A 16,351-nucleotide genomic window follows, 5' to 3' on the forward strand; every position below is an offset into this window, starting at 1 on the left:
ATAGTCCCGTACAAGTCAGATCCGATTGCAAACTACACCGAATTGGATCTGCTGTCGCATAATGCGGTGGAGATCTAGGTCAATGCAGTTTGTTTGGAGTAAACAGTAGAACAAATAACAAACAACCCCCTCCCCGAGATACAGGCACATTATGTGATGGCATATTAGGATATATTTTGTTTGAAAGGGGACCCGACCTATAAGTGAGCATAAAATATAATAATACAGTCACTAAGTTCATAAATTTATGAATGTTCTTTTGAAAAAAGGACAGACATTTTAAATCATAATTTTCTTTTATCTTTTATTTCATCGCACGTAATACTTAACACTAACAATTGGCAAAAGTGCATGCAAACAACTTTAGTTTTCACAATGAGCAATTGTCGGTGAATTTTGGGAAATTCAAATAACTTGTCTGATATTTGTACAATCTAATTGAACTTTAATAAAGTTTTTGAGGCACCGATTATTCTGGTTGACTTTGAAAATTCTGTCCATTGCTTTGTCCTTCTGCCAGAAAAAAATGCATTAGTTATCACGTAATGGCTTAATGCTTGGTTTTACCAATTCAATCAGTGAATCGTGCAAGTAAACTACTCAAATTTCAACTAATACATGAAATTCCGTCTTTTGTATACTGGAGACTTAACAAGGGCGTAAAATATTATTGTGTACTGTACGTTAATAGATGTCATCAATCAACACTCAAGTTTATATGAAAGAAAGTTCACCTACTTTAACAGGTCTGAACTTTAGACCTGCGATTGTTTCTGGAGCACGATAGGTTGTCGTATCATCAATGTGAAATCTAGTAAGGTCAATGCTGATGAATTCTATTCGAATTATACACTTTAATGGCCTTTCAGAAAAATAATTTTATGAAACATATTTCATACAGACTTCAAAACTGTTTCATCATGCTTTCTGAACTCCCTCAAGAAATATAATTCTTTCAGAAAAAGGCGTTATACTGCCAGATTTTCGGGAAAAGCTTTAGACTGGCACACGTTGGACATTTGAATTATTTTTTTCTAATGCCCAAATGCAGATCATTTTGCTTAGACCTAAAACTGAATATTTATTTCCTTTGTTGTGAATATGCACTTTAGCATGTGTGTGTGATTAGGATTTTTAACGTAGCTTTAACAATTTTTCAGTCATGTCACTACAATATCTGCAGTGTGGCAGTTTATAGAGATGCCTAGCACTGGGGCATCCAGCCGCAGACATGTAGGATGATTTCCCACCCAGTCACATTATCCTGACACCAGGCCGACCAGTCCTAACACTGGCCTCTTAATGATAAGCCAAGCGAGGCAGCTGTTAGTACCATTTTTATAAGTCTTTGGTATGACTCAGCCGGGGTTCGAACCCGCGACCTCCTGCATTCAAGGCGGAAGCTCTAACCATTTACGACACCGGAGCGGTTTAGTATATGCAGATATGCGTTGTTCCGTATGTAGTTCCTGGGCATAAACATGTCTTATCTTGTTTCATTTCCTATTCCTAAAATAACTGCATTTCAAATGAAGATGCATTTAGCACTAAAATAAAATATATAAAAATCAAGACAAAGCTTTTTTTATTTTTATTCAAGAACGTTATTCAAGTTTAATCACAAAGGAAAGCAACAATAACTGCACTGGATTTAACCGCTTTTGATGTAAATGTTGACAAAACAAAGTGAAAAATGAAACTTACATCCATAAAAAGCTTCTCATATTCGTAATATGGACATATCAACTACAAAATATAGTTTTGTGTTCAACGAAATCTAATCTGTGAAGAAAACACATTCATTTAATAACAATTCAAATAAGAGACAATACATAGAATTACATTTTCAGATTGCTCCATTTCAGTTGCACATAATTCATCCTTGAAAACACCTTCTGTAGCTCTGATTGTCTTTCATACATCTCTTTTTAATGAAAATGTTCTTATTTTAAAACTGCTTCTGTAGACATCTTTAACTGAACAATTTTCAAACTTGGCTCTCAAATGTGATACTTTGTGAAAAGATGTCTTTCCCTACTAAGGTAATAGTACAAAAACATCGTAAGATACTGGGGCTCTTGAGTCTCAAAAATCAATAATTTGTGTATTGGTTCTGCATACGTACCCTTTTATTTTCAAAAATAAAATACCAGAAATATATATCAGTGAAGAAATAAATTACAACAGAAGTAAATATTAATCGTTTTATCATAATATTATAATCAACAATTGTTCCATACGACATTATCAATCTTAAAATCATAGTACATCCATCCAGCCACTCCATCACCTATCTAATTTACAATAAGAATATACTTCAGTTTCAGATAAGTGAAGAAGATGTGTATCTTTGTTAATGACAAGTTGATGAACAACTTAAATAAATCACATATCGATGTTATTGCAATGTGTGTTCGTTGTTAATAGATAAACTTTCAGAAACTGGTAGTTAGACGATTGAAAATGCATTTTCCAAGCTAAACTCCATTTTCAGCAGAGTGGTTTTAACACAATGCGCATCCTAACCATTTATTCATATATTCAAATACTTACAACGGTATCTGCTAAATATACTTGTGTGAAAGCATGTCCAAACTGCAAACAGCATACTGATCTGCCAATGCATAATGCACTAGCCAATCACAGCCTATGTTGTTTGATTAACTGATTAGTCCTCAAACTACATAGAACCAGATCTGTTGGCAAATTACACAACAGTATATCAGGATCCATACAATACAGTTTCATTTGTACGCAATGATAGATGAAAATGTTGCAAACCTCATGGGTATTAAGCAAGGAAAAATGATAATGAGGTTTCACTTTGAAAGCAGGATATATTAAACTACAGCTCCTCCAACGGACTGAACCACAAAGAAAGCTATGTCTTCCTTTTCATGTATTGATATTCTTGAGCATAACTTGTAACATTCACCACTATTTATTTGTAGAACTTTTAGACATTACAAAAACTTTTGGTGTAAACCACATGTCGATACAACCATCCATTCAAGGGTAATAATAATAAGAGTTTAAACATGGCTATCATGGCGGCCATATCGGATATAAGATTGGCACCATTGTCAATTAGGATCAACTATATAAGTGTTTTGGTGAAAAACCCATGTTGATATGACCATCCATTCAAGGGAAGTAGTGACAGCATTCAAGCAGATGGCCAATATTATGGTCGTAACGAATGTCAAACTAATATCGTTTTCATTTAGGAGCAACTAGACACAATAATTCCAGGGAATACCCAATGTCAATATGATTTCCCACTGGGAGGAACAGCGATAACAAGATTTCCAAATGGCCATCACATTAATGTCCAAGCAGGACCATTTTATTCAAGACTAACTATTCTTTGGGACGAATATATGTTTAAAGATTCATGGCAATCCTAACAGATGTTTATGGGGAAGAGCAAAAATAAACGTTTACTAATGGAAGCCAGACACAGGATGGATGACACACAAAAAGCCAACACAAATTCTTGTGGATTATGACTAGTAAAACTAACAAGACAGACGGCGTTTCGAAGAATAAAGTCTAAGTTTCTATCAGACTTCACGTTTTAAATGGATTTAAATGCTACAATAACATACAAAATCATACAACTGTATTGTTTTAAATGTATTACATGAAATGGTATGTCCATGCAAGAAAAAAGTTATGAAAAAATTATGGTATGCCACGCCGCATATAAAACTTCGACATATTTCATATACAATCTCATGACTTCTCTTCTGTAGAAAGGATTACTATGCAGTCTCTTATGAACAACTAACAAGCTGAACTTAGTTTATATAATAAATGAATGTATCACAGAAAGTTAGGAATGTAATAAGAAATTTGGTCAATCGGGACATGTCAACAGTATACATTCATAATTCCGATAGCATAGCTACTCTATACTATAACAATAGAACAGTCCATCAATCTCTACAAATATTGGGTACATTCAACAAAATCAATCCTATATCCCTTGTAGAAAGCCAATTTTGCAGTAAATTATGTTTTGAAAATACTTCCCCTATCACATTCATGGTAGGAACATAAGCCTTCCAAATCTTGCCTCCCAAAAGATTAAAATTTGTCTTTCTGGGCTATCCTTTGTCGACAGCGGCCAATAAGTCTCGCTCATTATTTACACATGCCATTGCCAAGTGGCTCTAGTTTTAAGCTGAACAGATTATCGTGAGGAGGGTGCACGTATTGCAGGAAGGATATTAAAGTCATGTATTCATAAAAGGTTTGATTTGAGAAACAATTTACTGGGGCCAAAGTGGTCGAGTGGTTAAAAGCGTTTTCACCTCTATCTGCGTGGGTTCGAGTCTCAGACTCGGCCATTAAGGGTACGTGAGAAAACTTGCCATTAGCTTCGCATGGATCAGTGGTTCTTATCAGGGGTTTTTTCAGGTTCTTCGTCCACCAGTTATACTGGCCACCATGTATGGCCTATCTTGTGCTGAAAAATGACATTTAACCCCATAACAACAACAAAAACATAATTTACTGACAAAACTGCTTTCTCATTCCCCAATCACATTAACATTAGATAAATAAGTAATAGGGGGAGGGAATCTTAAGCATCTTACCTATACTTCGGGCGAAGAATGCTAGATTCCCCATGCGAAAAATAACCCACTCTTCTAACTTGAGATCTGCGCAAAAAAATGGGGACATGGTTTGTACTTTGGGAAAAGGATATGAATGAAATCTTCTTACCAACTGAGATTTTCCAGGTGAATGTTGCTTGCGGGGGGGGGGGGGGTTTGCATCCCGAGGTTGTGCTGGCGTCAACTGGATTTGGATCGTCTGTGCAACTGACAATGGACCTACTATTTTCAGAGTGATAGAAACTAGAGAAGGTGGAATGCATGTGTCAGCCAACCTCCTGAGAATATCTCGAATTGAAATATTACAGTCGAATGAAAGGCTTGCAGAGACTGTCCTGATTTCATGATCCAAGGTCTTTAAGGGGCGACTCTATGACTCTTTTCAGGTGCGACCTCAGAGTACACCAAGCATATCACCGACCTTAACCACGTTGAGAGGGCTTGGGGGTTTTTAATCTCCTTTCCATGTTCAACTGGAAGAGTCATTTTCGTTTTCCATGACAAGGTTGAGGGCTTTAAGTAAATTTTGAGGGCTCAGATCAGGATATGTCGATACAGGCTAGAGGTATAATGTCTTTCTGCTTGGACAACGACTGCAACCCGTTTATGGCATTGCAACATGTCTGTATCATAAGGACAGCAAAAACATATGATTGAAACTGTATACAGACTGGGTCCATGAATAGCACTTGTAACTCGCTTATCCTACGCAAAGGCTAATGCTATCAGAAAACACGTTTTATATTATAGAAGCTTCAGCTAGGTTAAGGGCTCGAATTTGTTTGAATTCAGCCAAGTCAAAACCCAGGAGAGATTCCACTTGGGAATCGAAGTGATAGATTCAAGGCACTGCTGGTCAAACAAATACCTTCATGACTCGCCTTCATTTCTAAAAGACATATGGAAATCTGTGTCTTCCAGATCCCACTCACAGCTGACAGTGTCAAAACCCGGCAACAGGTGGGCTCCCCAACCATGAGTACATGAAGCCATACATTTGATCATTTCTGATTAGGGTTGTTCTAAATGAATTCTTGGATGCTCCGCTGAATCAGAAATAATATGTTGCTCACGATGCAGCTCTTGAAATCCACTGACACTGAAAAGGGGTGTCATTGAGACAACAAAGCCATCTGTAAAAGGACGCTTGTAAAGGTTACCCAGTGGAATCAGATCTGCTGCCGTATCGAACAATCCGAGGAGTTGCAAACAAACTCTGACTGTGATGCATTTTCTGTTGGAAAAAGCCTGTACGAATTCTCTGATTTGGACTCCATCAATGCGGGGAAGATTGTAATAGGTGAGAAACTCATTTTCCTAATGGACGAATCACTGGGATGGCCACAGATTGTACTTTTCACAATTTATCAAAAACACACCGTCACAGTGGATCAAGTCAAACGGAACAGGGTGTTAAAGGAGTTCATTATTCTTGTTAAGGTCCATGGATTGATGTTTAACCAAACTGGAGAGTTAGAAACTGGTAAATATTCACTCAGTATGCAAACATGGAATTTCCGTGACGATTGATGAATGCAGACACGAAAGTATTCACCGGTTATGTAAAGTCTCAAACTTGTATAAATGGATGGCGTGTCAATTTGATCGTGACAGTTCCATCTCACATTCTGGTTGATACTATAAAGTGGTTTAGTCAGCTCCGGTTTATGGTTAGCAAGAGATTACCCTTGGCATATTTGCAAAGAAAAAGTCTGGAGCAGAACACCTGAGATGGTGAATTTCCCCAAAACAATCCACCACTTGCTTGCCAATGAGCATCCTGATCTCTTACTGCAAAAGAACAAATGGGGAACAGGCTGGATAAATGAAATCCAAATCTCCTTTGAAAAGGTGTGGACTGCCCACTCATTTCGCAGAGAGAGGCAATCTAAGAACGTTTGAAGTGCAAGAGTCTGAAGCCCAATGATAGGCTGTTTGCAATCGGTCACGGAAACTAGTCAGTAGCGAGAGTTTGGAGGCTTGGGATAAAGAAACTCAGTCTCTAACCCCAGTATAGCACTGCCTCTGAAACTGATTGGATGGTTGCCGCTGTATGTTAGTTTTGTGATTGTGCAAACAATCCAGAGATCTTTCCTCTCCAACGTTGTATCTTTGAGGCTGAGTTGGAGAAGGCTTGTTAGTCTGTGTCTTGAGCAGGGAGGTGGATAGACAGTTCCCGAGCTGCCTGCCTTTGCACTTCCTCTACTTTCCCATCCAATAACAACGGTAAACCAAAGAAAAATGTCCGCAGTATCAGGACACGTGCGGCTTGAGCGAGGTGGAATATAGGCTTTCGTCATTCGGACATGGTCCATATTGGCAGCAGCAGCCAATGAATTTACCATAGAATGGTGGGCAACCCTGTCAATAACCTTAGCTACCCTATTTGAATCCCATGTATGATCAGCGACATCTAGTCCAACAAGAATAAAGTGACAACAAAAATACTGCATGCCAGTTTTTATGCTGCATGAAAAATACCCTTATTAGCTCTGTAAAATAAAAGGATATGTTGGCTTGACAGTAGCGTAATTGTTGTCTAACACTGGGAGATCAGTAAGAAAGACATCTGAATGAGTTTATTGGTTTTTTTTTGTACTAGCGGGCTGAGAAGGTCACTGGTAACAGACTCTAATAGAAGAAGGCTTTTGGCACAGTCATGGGCATCAATCTCAAAAGCATAGCAATCAGCAATTTCCCAAATGTTTTAACATCGCAGTAGGAGATGGAAGGGGGCACTTGCTTCATTGTCAATGTTAAATGAGGCCTTGACCTTGTAGACTGGGGGATAAATAGGAGTAGTGGGCATTCCAAATTCGACAGCGACCGATACATTTTCTTGATGACAACCTCAAAGCTGAACTCTGTCTGCTTGATGGTGGGATCGCAGTAACAAGGATTATCACCTTATCCCAATACTTCAGAATATGGGTACTGTTATCAGGATGAATCTCTACAACAAAGAAAAAAATCCTTAATATATGACTGATATGTGAAAATTATCACTATATATTCAGGAGGCTAGGTGAACAATGTTGCTAGTTCAACAGCAAAAGTTTAAAACTAACGTCACCTGTAGATGGCAAAGGATGTAATAGGATAAGGTTATTACCCTTTGTCTAAATAAATTAGACAGAAAGGATAATTTTTGTATTTTAGGAGGGCTCACTTCAGGAGTTAGCAAGCTAACATGTTTCTATTGTCAGTGTTATCTGAAACATTTTTGAAGGATAAGAATATTAAAAGATTTCTAGTAAATATTTATTTACAGACAATTCTCACAGTGACAATTAGGAAATATCTAAATGCAAAATCGTTTATTAAATTAAATGACAGGAAATGAGAAACTTTGTGGCCACTGAAACAGTACTTCAAACTAAATACCTATAGACACCTTTATGAGTGAAAAATATTTAAATTTAATTTAAATTTATTTTCTGTAGATTTATTTCCTCAAATATGCTTTAGATTAAATTTGAGCAACTGTGCATTGTGTTTAAAAAATCTCACCTATTTAAATGTGTAATTTTGTTTCCCCTTACAGAATGAAGAATGATGAAGAGTCCAAAATGTGCCATTTGTAATCTATACATTACAATTTGTGGACCATCGAATATTTAATGCCAATCATTCACAGTTTTCTTAGTGTTTTACTCATGATCTCTTGATAAAGTTGAGAACTTAAGCTATGACTAGTAAAGACATGTCTATAGTAACAGAACGGGTGCAAACATATTGTATTCAGATTTACTATCAAGCAACACAACAGGTGCATCAAACAAGTATTAATTAATTATGAACTTCAAATAGGTATTAATTAATTATGAACATCAAACAGGTATTAATTAATTATGAACTTCAAATCATGTCAAATATGTTTCCTTTAGTAATTTAGGAAAGCAAAGTGACGAAGAGATGTAATAACTATCAACGAATCAAAACAATAAGAGAATATGTAGCATCAGCAAATCTAACATTCTGATAGAATTTTGTTTCACTTTTCATTATTAAAATAAAACACTGTACAAAGTACACACTGGATAATCACTAATGACCCTTATTAAAAATTAATTTACCAGCTGATCCAATCTTCTACTCTAGGAACAATTTTCAAAGAAAGGCATGACTTAAGGCAATGAGAAATAAAATAGAATACAGAAATGAAAAAACAAAATAACTTAAATTCTTGAAAATGCTTCGATCTTGGATGTTTTCTCAGAATGTATACATGTATCGGCCTTAACATAAACTGAAAGGAAATGTGATTGAATCAACAAAACTCATGGTATTATCTACAATTTAATGTAGTTGTTTAACATGGAAATATGGTATGTAACAAAGAAACATTTGTTGACATATAAAGAATATAATTTCCAAAATTACAATAACCATAAAAATGCATACACCAAAAATATAACACCAACATCAAAGTATGAATTCAAGTTTCATGCTTTACAATAGAAATCATTACACAGGAAGTATAATTTTTCTTTGCCGGGGAGTTTTATAAAACATCAACTATCTACTATGAGATCACTTTGTAAGTTTGCTTCAAATGAAAAAAATTTCAAAAACTTCTATCATTTGAAGGGTGTCCACATGACAATAAAATGAATGGAGAACACTAATAAAACAATCATCATCCATTTCTACTGGATGTCAACCATTGTAATATGTGGGACAGTGTGCGTGTGACAATAAATAACATGGAAACACTGACAGAACAATCATCATTAATGTATTTATACAGGATGTCATCCTTTGTAACTTGTGAAACTGAGTGTGCATGTGACAATAAACAGCATGGAAACACTGATAGAACTGATAGAACAATTATCATTAATGTATTTATATTGGATGTCAATCTTTTCTATCCCAATTTTCATACCCATGCTGAATGAAAAATAAATAAAAAATATTCACACAACTGGCTTTAATATGGTTTTCAAGAGTTATTTCCCCACTGTGCTTCATTTATTTTATATCATTTACTCCTCCATTTTTAAATGCAATCAATTGATTCACCTTTGAAAGTCTGGTAATGTTTGAGCTGCTATTCTATCATTTTAATTTTTGTATCTGCTGATGAGTGCCACTTCTAATCTCTTTGCTGAAATCCTCTTTCATAATCTTTATTTATTGAAAACATTTTTATATCATAGATATTTTTCTGTTTAAATCTGTATTAAAATGATATCTGCAATTTCAAAACAGACTCCTGCCTCAGATCAAAAAGTGTTATGGTGTATAACATTGTTATACCAACATAGTCAACTCTTTCAGGTACAGTGTTATGATTTTGCACCACAAATGCAATAAAATTTGGCAGGTGAAATGAATAAGAACTGTATGGAAGAAAATATGAAGTCAATGAAGCAGTAATATACGAGCTCTTCTACGCAGTTTTCTTAGGTTGGTTGCATGAATACATTTTCAGATGAAGCAGTGGGTATGGATCTCATCTGAAATAAACTAATCGTACATTGTTTTTAACCAAGCTTCATTCTAAGTTAATCACTGCATGTTAAAAGCAGTTTTTGTCTAAGCCAAACTTAATAAAAACTTCACACATTGGCTGAGAGATCATTTTGTAAGTTTGACTCAGAAGAAGCTTCTAACTCCATGATCACATAGCTTCATATTAACAATTCTATGGCTGTGGAGAGGAATGAATAAGTATGGAATATTCATTACATGAATCTCCTAGTTCACTTGTAGCATACAGTGTGAGATTCCCATTACTTGATTTCTGTAATGGACTTTTTGTACCTAAAAGCGACTTTTTTGACAACATTGGGCGATTATGACTGCATGAAGTTTGTAAGGAACATTTAACACAACCACACAACTCGGGCCTTAGTTCATTCTGATGAACTGAAAAAGTATCGTTAGATTCTGAAGCAATCAATAAAACTGATTTGACTTTATTTGGATGCTTTAACTTTATTGGTGTGGGCTGCTTCCCCTGAAACACGTTTCTTCCTGGTTTGTTCATAACTTGAGTTTCTAAATAATTTTCTACTTGCTCAACAATGATTTCTTTTTTTTCACCATCTCGTTTTTCAGGACTGAAACAGACTACAGCCCATGTATTACTACTCCTTTCACTTTCCTGAGAATCAAATATACCACTGTCTGTTCCAGCCTTCTCACTATTTGTATCTTGAAAATTGCTACAATCACTTCCTTTAGAACTGTCATTAACTGTTGTGCTTCTCGTATCTCCTGTGTTGGAACTTCCAAGAAGAGAAGACAGTTGTCGCCTTCGTTCTAATGTGTACTTTGTTCGATTCACTTCATCATAGTACTTTGAAACATTGTACTCTTCATCATTTTTAACACAGTTTTTACTCCTTTCACATTGTTTGATAAAAGCTGTAAACAAAGCATGAATAAGAGAATTAATTTTTATGGGTTGCATGAAACTTCTAATGTTTTTGTATGAAAACAAATTTATACTACTGGTAGTTAAGAATTATATTTGTAAATTGCAGGATAATTTTGTTTTCAAGCATCTAAAACTTAATCTAACCCAATTCAAGAATAAGTTATCTAATAGATCGGATAAAGTCAGTTTGGCTTCTTTACAAATTTACCAAGCAAATTTATATTGTATATATAACTACACGCATTGTAATCATATTTAGTATGTGGATTTAAAAATGACCTTAACATAGGCATATAATTTAAAAGGAAATGTCAGCAGAATATTTTATGTATTGGTTGCATAGTGTTAGTAACAATATTACAAAATTTATGACAAAAGACAACACAGAGAAAGTCAGTTATGAGAAAAAGTCAAACAGCACCAGTATTATGGATAAAATTAGGTAACTTCACTCTGAACAGTTTTTTACATGTAGAATAAATTCTTACTTCGAAAAGAGCTATTCCGCCGGACCTGAAAGGGCAATTAAATGTGAACTCTGTTACAATGTAAAGAAGACAAACATCATATAATTGGTACAAACTGCACATATGTTAGTTATTATTCAAAGATTTCATGACCTAAAATCTTATAATTTTCTTCATCTATCAACTTGGGAACAATCCAAATTTGCTATTATTTTTACTTATGAAAATGTAACATTACTTTACTCCTTTAAAACTAAACTGTGAACAAACTGATGAAAATGCATACCATGTTTCCCTTCCAAGCAGCAAAACTGAATATAATTTACATTTGTTATATTTATAATACTACATTTTGACAACTATATGAAATCTGTAAAACTCAACTTACTCTCTGTACATCCTGTACAGTCAAAATTAAACTTACTCTTTGTACATCCTGTACAGTCAAAATTAAACTTAATCTTTGTACATCCTGTACAGTCAAAATTAAACTTACTCTTTGTACATCCTGTACAGTCAACCTTTTACACATGACCCACAAGGCATTCCTAATCTGAAAAAACAACAACAGGAATGTCATTCATTGTTTGTAAGTATCAACCCTTACAGAGAACAAAAAACAAGTAATTATTTCAATTTCAAAACAAACATTCAGTCATTAATTTTAGCTGACCTTTTACTAGTACAAAATATGATAAATGTCTCTGATTTACAATTTCACAATTTGTAACATTTTTATAACACAATAAATTTTTGTAAGGAAACATAAATATATGAACACAATTTCTAATTGGAGGAACATTTATGTCTACTCCTGTCCAAGAACAGAAGGACTTCTTAAAAAATTATACATAGCAAAAATAATATTATTCCTTTTCATACTACTCACCTGTTTGTCCGCTAAACACCAGATGAACAAGACTGATAAGGCCTGTAGAAGTAAATAAATAAATAAATAAATAAATAAATAAATAAATAATTAAAAAACGTCCTGTACAGTATAGCTTCACTAAACATTTTAATGACTTTAAAGTTACAAGCCTCTGGTAAAAATGTTGTGGCTTTTATCCGATGCTAAAATTAGGAATGCAACAACTATATAAATACATGTGATACAATATCATACTGTGAAGAGCCACTTTAGTATGTTTTCTTTTTGTTTTTGGACTTCAAGCCGCAGACGTGTGGTTTCATAACTCACCCAGTCACATTATCCTAACACCAGGCCAACCAATCCTAAAATGAACCTCTTAATGCCAAGCATCAAGTGAGGCAGCTGCAAGTACAATTTTTATAAATCTTTGGTGTGACTTGGTTGATGTTCGAACCTGCAACCTATCAAGTCCAAAGTGGATGCTCTAAACACTTAGGCCACCGGAGCAGCAAGAGACCCTTTGGCGAGACTTTCACGAAAAGAAAATGACAACTAAATGTAACTGTTTGTGGTGTTTTTACCAGTGTTCTGCACGGTATAACTGGATTTAAAACCATTTTATTGTTAGAATCATATGCTGCAAAGGCCTAGCATTAGAGAACACATACATGAGTCACCTTTTACAATGTTTTCTAGGATACAAATGTCCATCCACCATCATAATGTTGTCATAGCAGTCACAACTGAATTTGTTTTGTAACAATGCCCAATTTAGGGCAACTAATTTTTTCTACAAGATTCAACCCACCAAGCATAGCAACTCTGCTTCATTGGAGTTTTCTTACTGCCAAAATGGATATTATTGAGATGAGAAGCACCAAGGGCAATTCATATTTACCAATCTGGGCTTTAATGTACCGATTCAATTTCTCACGTTCCTATATGTGTATGACCATCTAGTACAGAACACCACTGGAGAGTATCTCTAACTTTCATCACATTATGTCATAATAGCATTTGAATCACATGATGTCATAATAGCATTTGAATCATATGATGTCATAATAGCATTTGAATCACATGATATCATAATGACATTTGAATGACAAGTCATATTATCATTTGAATCATATGATGTCATAATAGCATTTGAATCACATGGTGTCATAATAGCATTTGAATCACATGATGTCATAATAGCATTTGAATCACATGATATCATAATGACATTTGAATGACATGTCATAATATCATTTGAATCACATGATATCATAATGACATTTGAATGACATGTCATAATATCATTTGAATCATATGATGTCATAATAGCATCTGAATCACATAATGTCAGAATAGCATTTGAATCATATGATGTCAAAATAGCATTTGAATCACATGATGTCAAAATAGCATTTGAATCATATGATGTCATAATAGCATTTGAATGACATGTCATAATATCATTTGAATCATACGATGTCATAATAACATTTGAATGACATGTCATAATATCATCTGAATCATATGATGTCATAATAGCATTTGAATCACATCATGTCATAACAGCATTTGAATGACATGTCATAATATCATTTGAATCACGTGTCATAATAGAATTTGAATCACATGTCATAACAGCATTTGAATCACATGATATCATAATAGCATTTTAATCACATGATATCAAAAAGCATTTGAATCACATGATGTCATAATAGTATTTGAATTAGGTGGCGCTCACCAGATAATATGTACTTTTGAGAGAGTGACGTATGTAAGGTGAAGTAGTTCACATTTAAAACATGCACAGTGGAGAGAATGTTTGCATACCTCTATGCTACATTAATGTAATGTGGATGATATTTCTTTTGGATATTGTACTTTTGGAAATTTTACATGATTTAAGCACACTGCTAACTAAAATGACTGCTCCCTTGTGTTAAAAAATCAGTCTGAATTAGTCTAAAGTACACTATACATAGCAGCTATTAAAATAGGGAAAATGAATTTTGCCAGACTAGACAATACCAGCTTCTGAAAGTGCAATGAATGAATTACCAAATATATAAAATGTAAAAAAAGTTATCGGCTCTTTTTTATATAATTGACCTCTGAAGTTCAGGAAGTGAAAATGACCAAGTAGAGCTAGCACTTTTTTGAAAGGTGCACATTTGAAGTAAGGCCAAGCTGTATACTCTATAACCCATAGTACACCCATCAATCATACACCAAAATAAAGGGAATTAAAGGTTCTTTGCAATATACCTAAGATATACAAGGTCTTTTTTAAATAGCCAGTATAACCAGTGAGGAAAGCCGGGGACATTCTTTTTCTTTAAATTCCTAACCCTATGCAAAATGCGAAACTGTATAGCGCCACCTTAAAGAAAATAAAAAAATGTTTGCAATTATTTTTTTTTATTTTCATATAATTATGTATGATGTTCTGAATAAAATGGTACATTCATATTGCATTTAAGCATGAAAATAAGCTAATTATGATCATTTTTCTCTTGCTTACATAATTTGCCATGAGGTATGTTTGTGTGAGTAGTGACCTTAATTATGGGGAAATTAGAAGACTTAGAATATAGGAATAGAGTCAACTTAAATTTAAAACTGTTGCAATAAGTGACAGAAATATATGGTGAAAATGTTTCTTTTCATTTATTTGCAATGAAATAAAAAAATAAATGAAGAGAAAGTGAATTCGCCTCTTCCATATTAAACAATAGGCAAATATTTTACACTTTGACCTTTGACCTTTATGAAGCTGATGAGTTACCTCCCTTTTCTAATTGTAAAATTCATTGTTGATATCTCAGACATAATTCTGGCTAGTTTCATGTTCCTGTCATTCAGCATAACATTGGTTGCTATGTTTACAAAATGTAATGTGCATTCTTAAAATAGCTCACTTTTATCATGGGGGGGGGGTAGGCTGGACTTGTTAGAGACTCTGACACTCATAAATACTGTTCTGTGGGGAAAAAGGCAGGAGAATTATTCATAAGGATTGTTTTGATGCTTGCGACTTAAATGTTTCAGCCATATAAACATAATTAAATCATAAAAAATAATACCTACATCTTCTTTATGGTGGCGCTCACCAGATAATATGTACTTTTGAGAGAGTGACGTATGTAAGGTGAAGTAGTTCGCATTTAAAACATGCACAGTGGAGAGAATGTTTGCATACCTCTATGCTACATTAATGTAATGTGGATGATATTTCTTTTGGATATTGTACTTTTGGAAATTTTACATGATTTAAGCACACTGCTAACTAAAATGACTGCTCCCTTGTGTTAAAAAATCAGTCTGAATTAGTCTAAAGTACACTATACATAGCAGCTATTAAAATAGGGAAAATGAATTTTGCCAGACTAGACAATACCAGCTTCTGAAAGTGCAATGAATGAATTACCAAATATATAAAATGTAAAAAAAGTTATCGGCTCTTTTTTATATAATTGACCTCTGAAGTTCAGGAAGTGAAAATGACCAAGTAGAGCTAGCACTTTTTTGAAAGGTGCACATTTGAAGTAAGGCCAAGCTGTATACTCTATAACCCATAGTACACCCATCAATCATACACCAAAATAAAGGAAATTAAAGGTTCTTTGCAATATACCTAAGATATACAAGGTCTTTTTTAAATAGCCAGTATAACCAGTGAGGAAAGCCGGGGACATTCTTTTTCTTTAAATTCCTAACCCTATGCAAAATGCGAAACTGTATAGCGCCACCTTACATGATATCACAATAGCATTTTAATCACATGATGTCATAAAAAGCATCTGAATCACATGATGTCATAATAGCATTTTAATCACATGATGTCATAACAGCATTTTAATTACATCTCAAAATAGCGTTTTAATCACATGTCAAAATAGCGTTTTAATTGGTATATTGACATTAATTCATTAAGATCATTTATACCACATTATGATTGTCTATTATTCTATTGTTGTAATTTCAGTAGTTATCCAATCTA

The 16,351-nt window shown here is 34.3% G+C and overlaps 1 protein-coding gene across 4 annotated transcripts in view; it reads right to left on the bottom strand.

The window, feature by feature from the left end:
- Window positions 1-1,576: 1,576 nt before the first annotated feature.
- The window catches only part of LOC149807336 (uncharacterized), a 295,678-nt gene continuing 280,903 nt past the window's right edge, over window positions 1,577-16,351 (bottom strand). For all 4 annotated transcript variants that reach the window (XM_089965473.1, XM_089965490.1, XM_089965468.1 and 1 more), the window contains 4 exons: window positions 12,367-12,408; window positions 11,974-12,030; window positions 11,499-11,523; window positions 1,577-10,997 (listed from right to left, as the gene is read on the bottom strand). In XM_089965473.1, the coding sequence (XP_089821599.1) occupies window positions 10,273-10,997; window positions 11,499-11,523; window positions 11,974-12,030; window positions 12,367-12,408 (849 nt within the window). In that variant the 3' untranslated portion in view covers window positions 1,577-10,272. The remainder of the gene's footprint in view (window positions 10,998-11,498; window positions 11,524-11,973; window positions 12,031-12,366; window positions 12,409-16,351) is intronic.

This window comes from Sinohyriopsis cumingii, chromosome 1, assembly GCF_028554795.1.
Source record: "Sinohyriopsis cumingii isolate HCF-2022 chromosome 1, ASM2855479v2, whole genome shotgun sequence".
NCBI lineage: Eukaryota > Metazoa > Mollusca > Bivalvia > Unionida > Unionidae > Sinohyriopsis > Sinohyriopsis cumingii.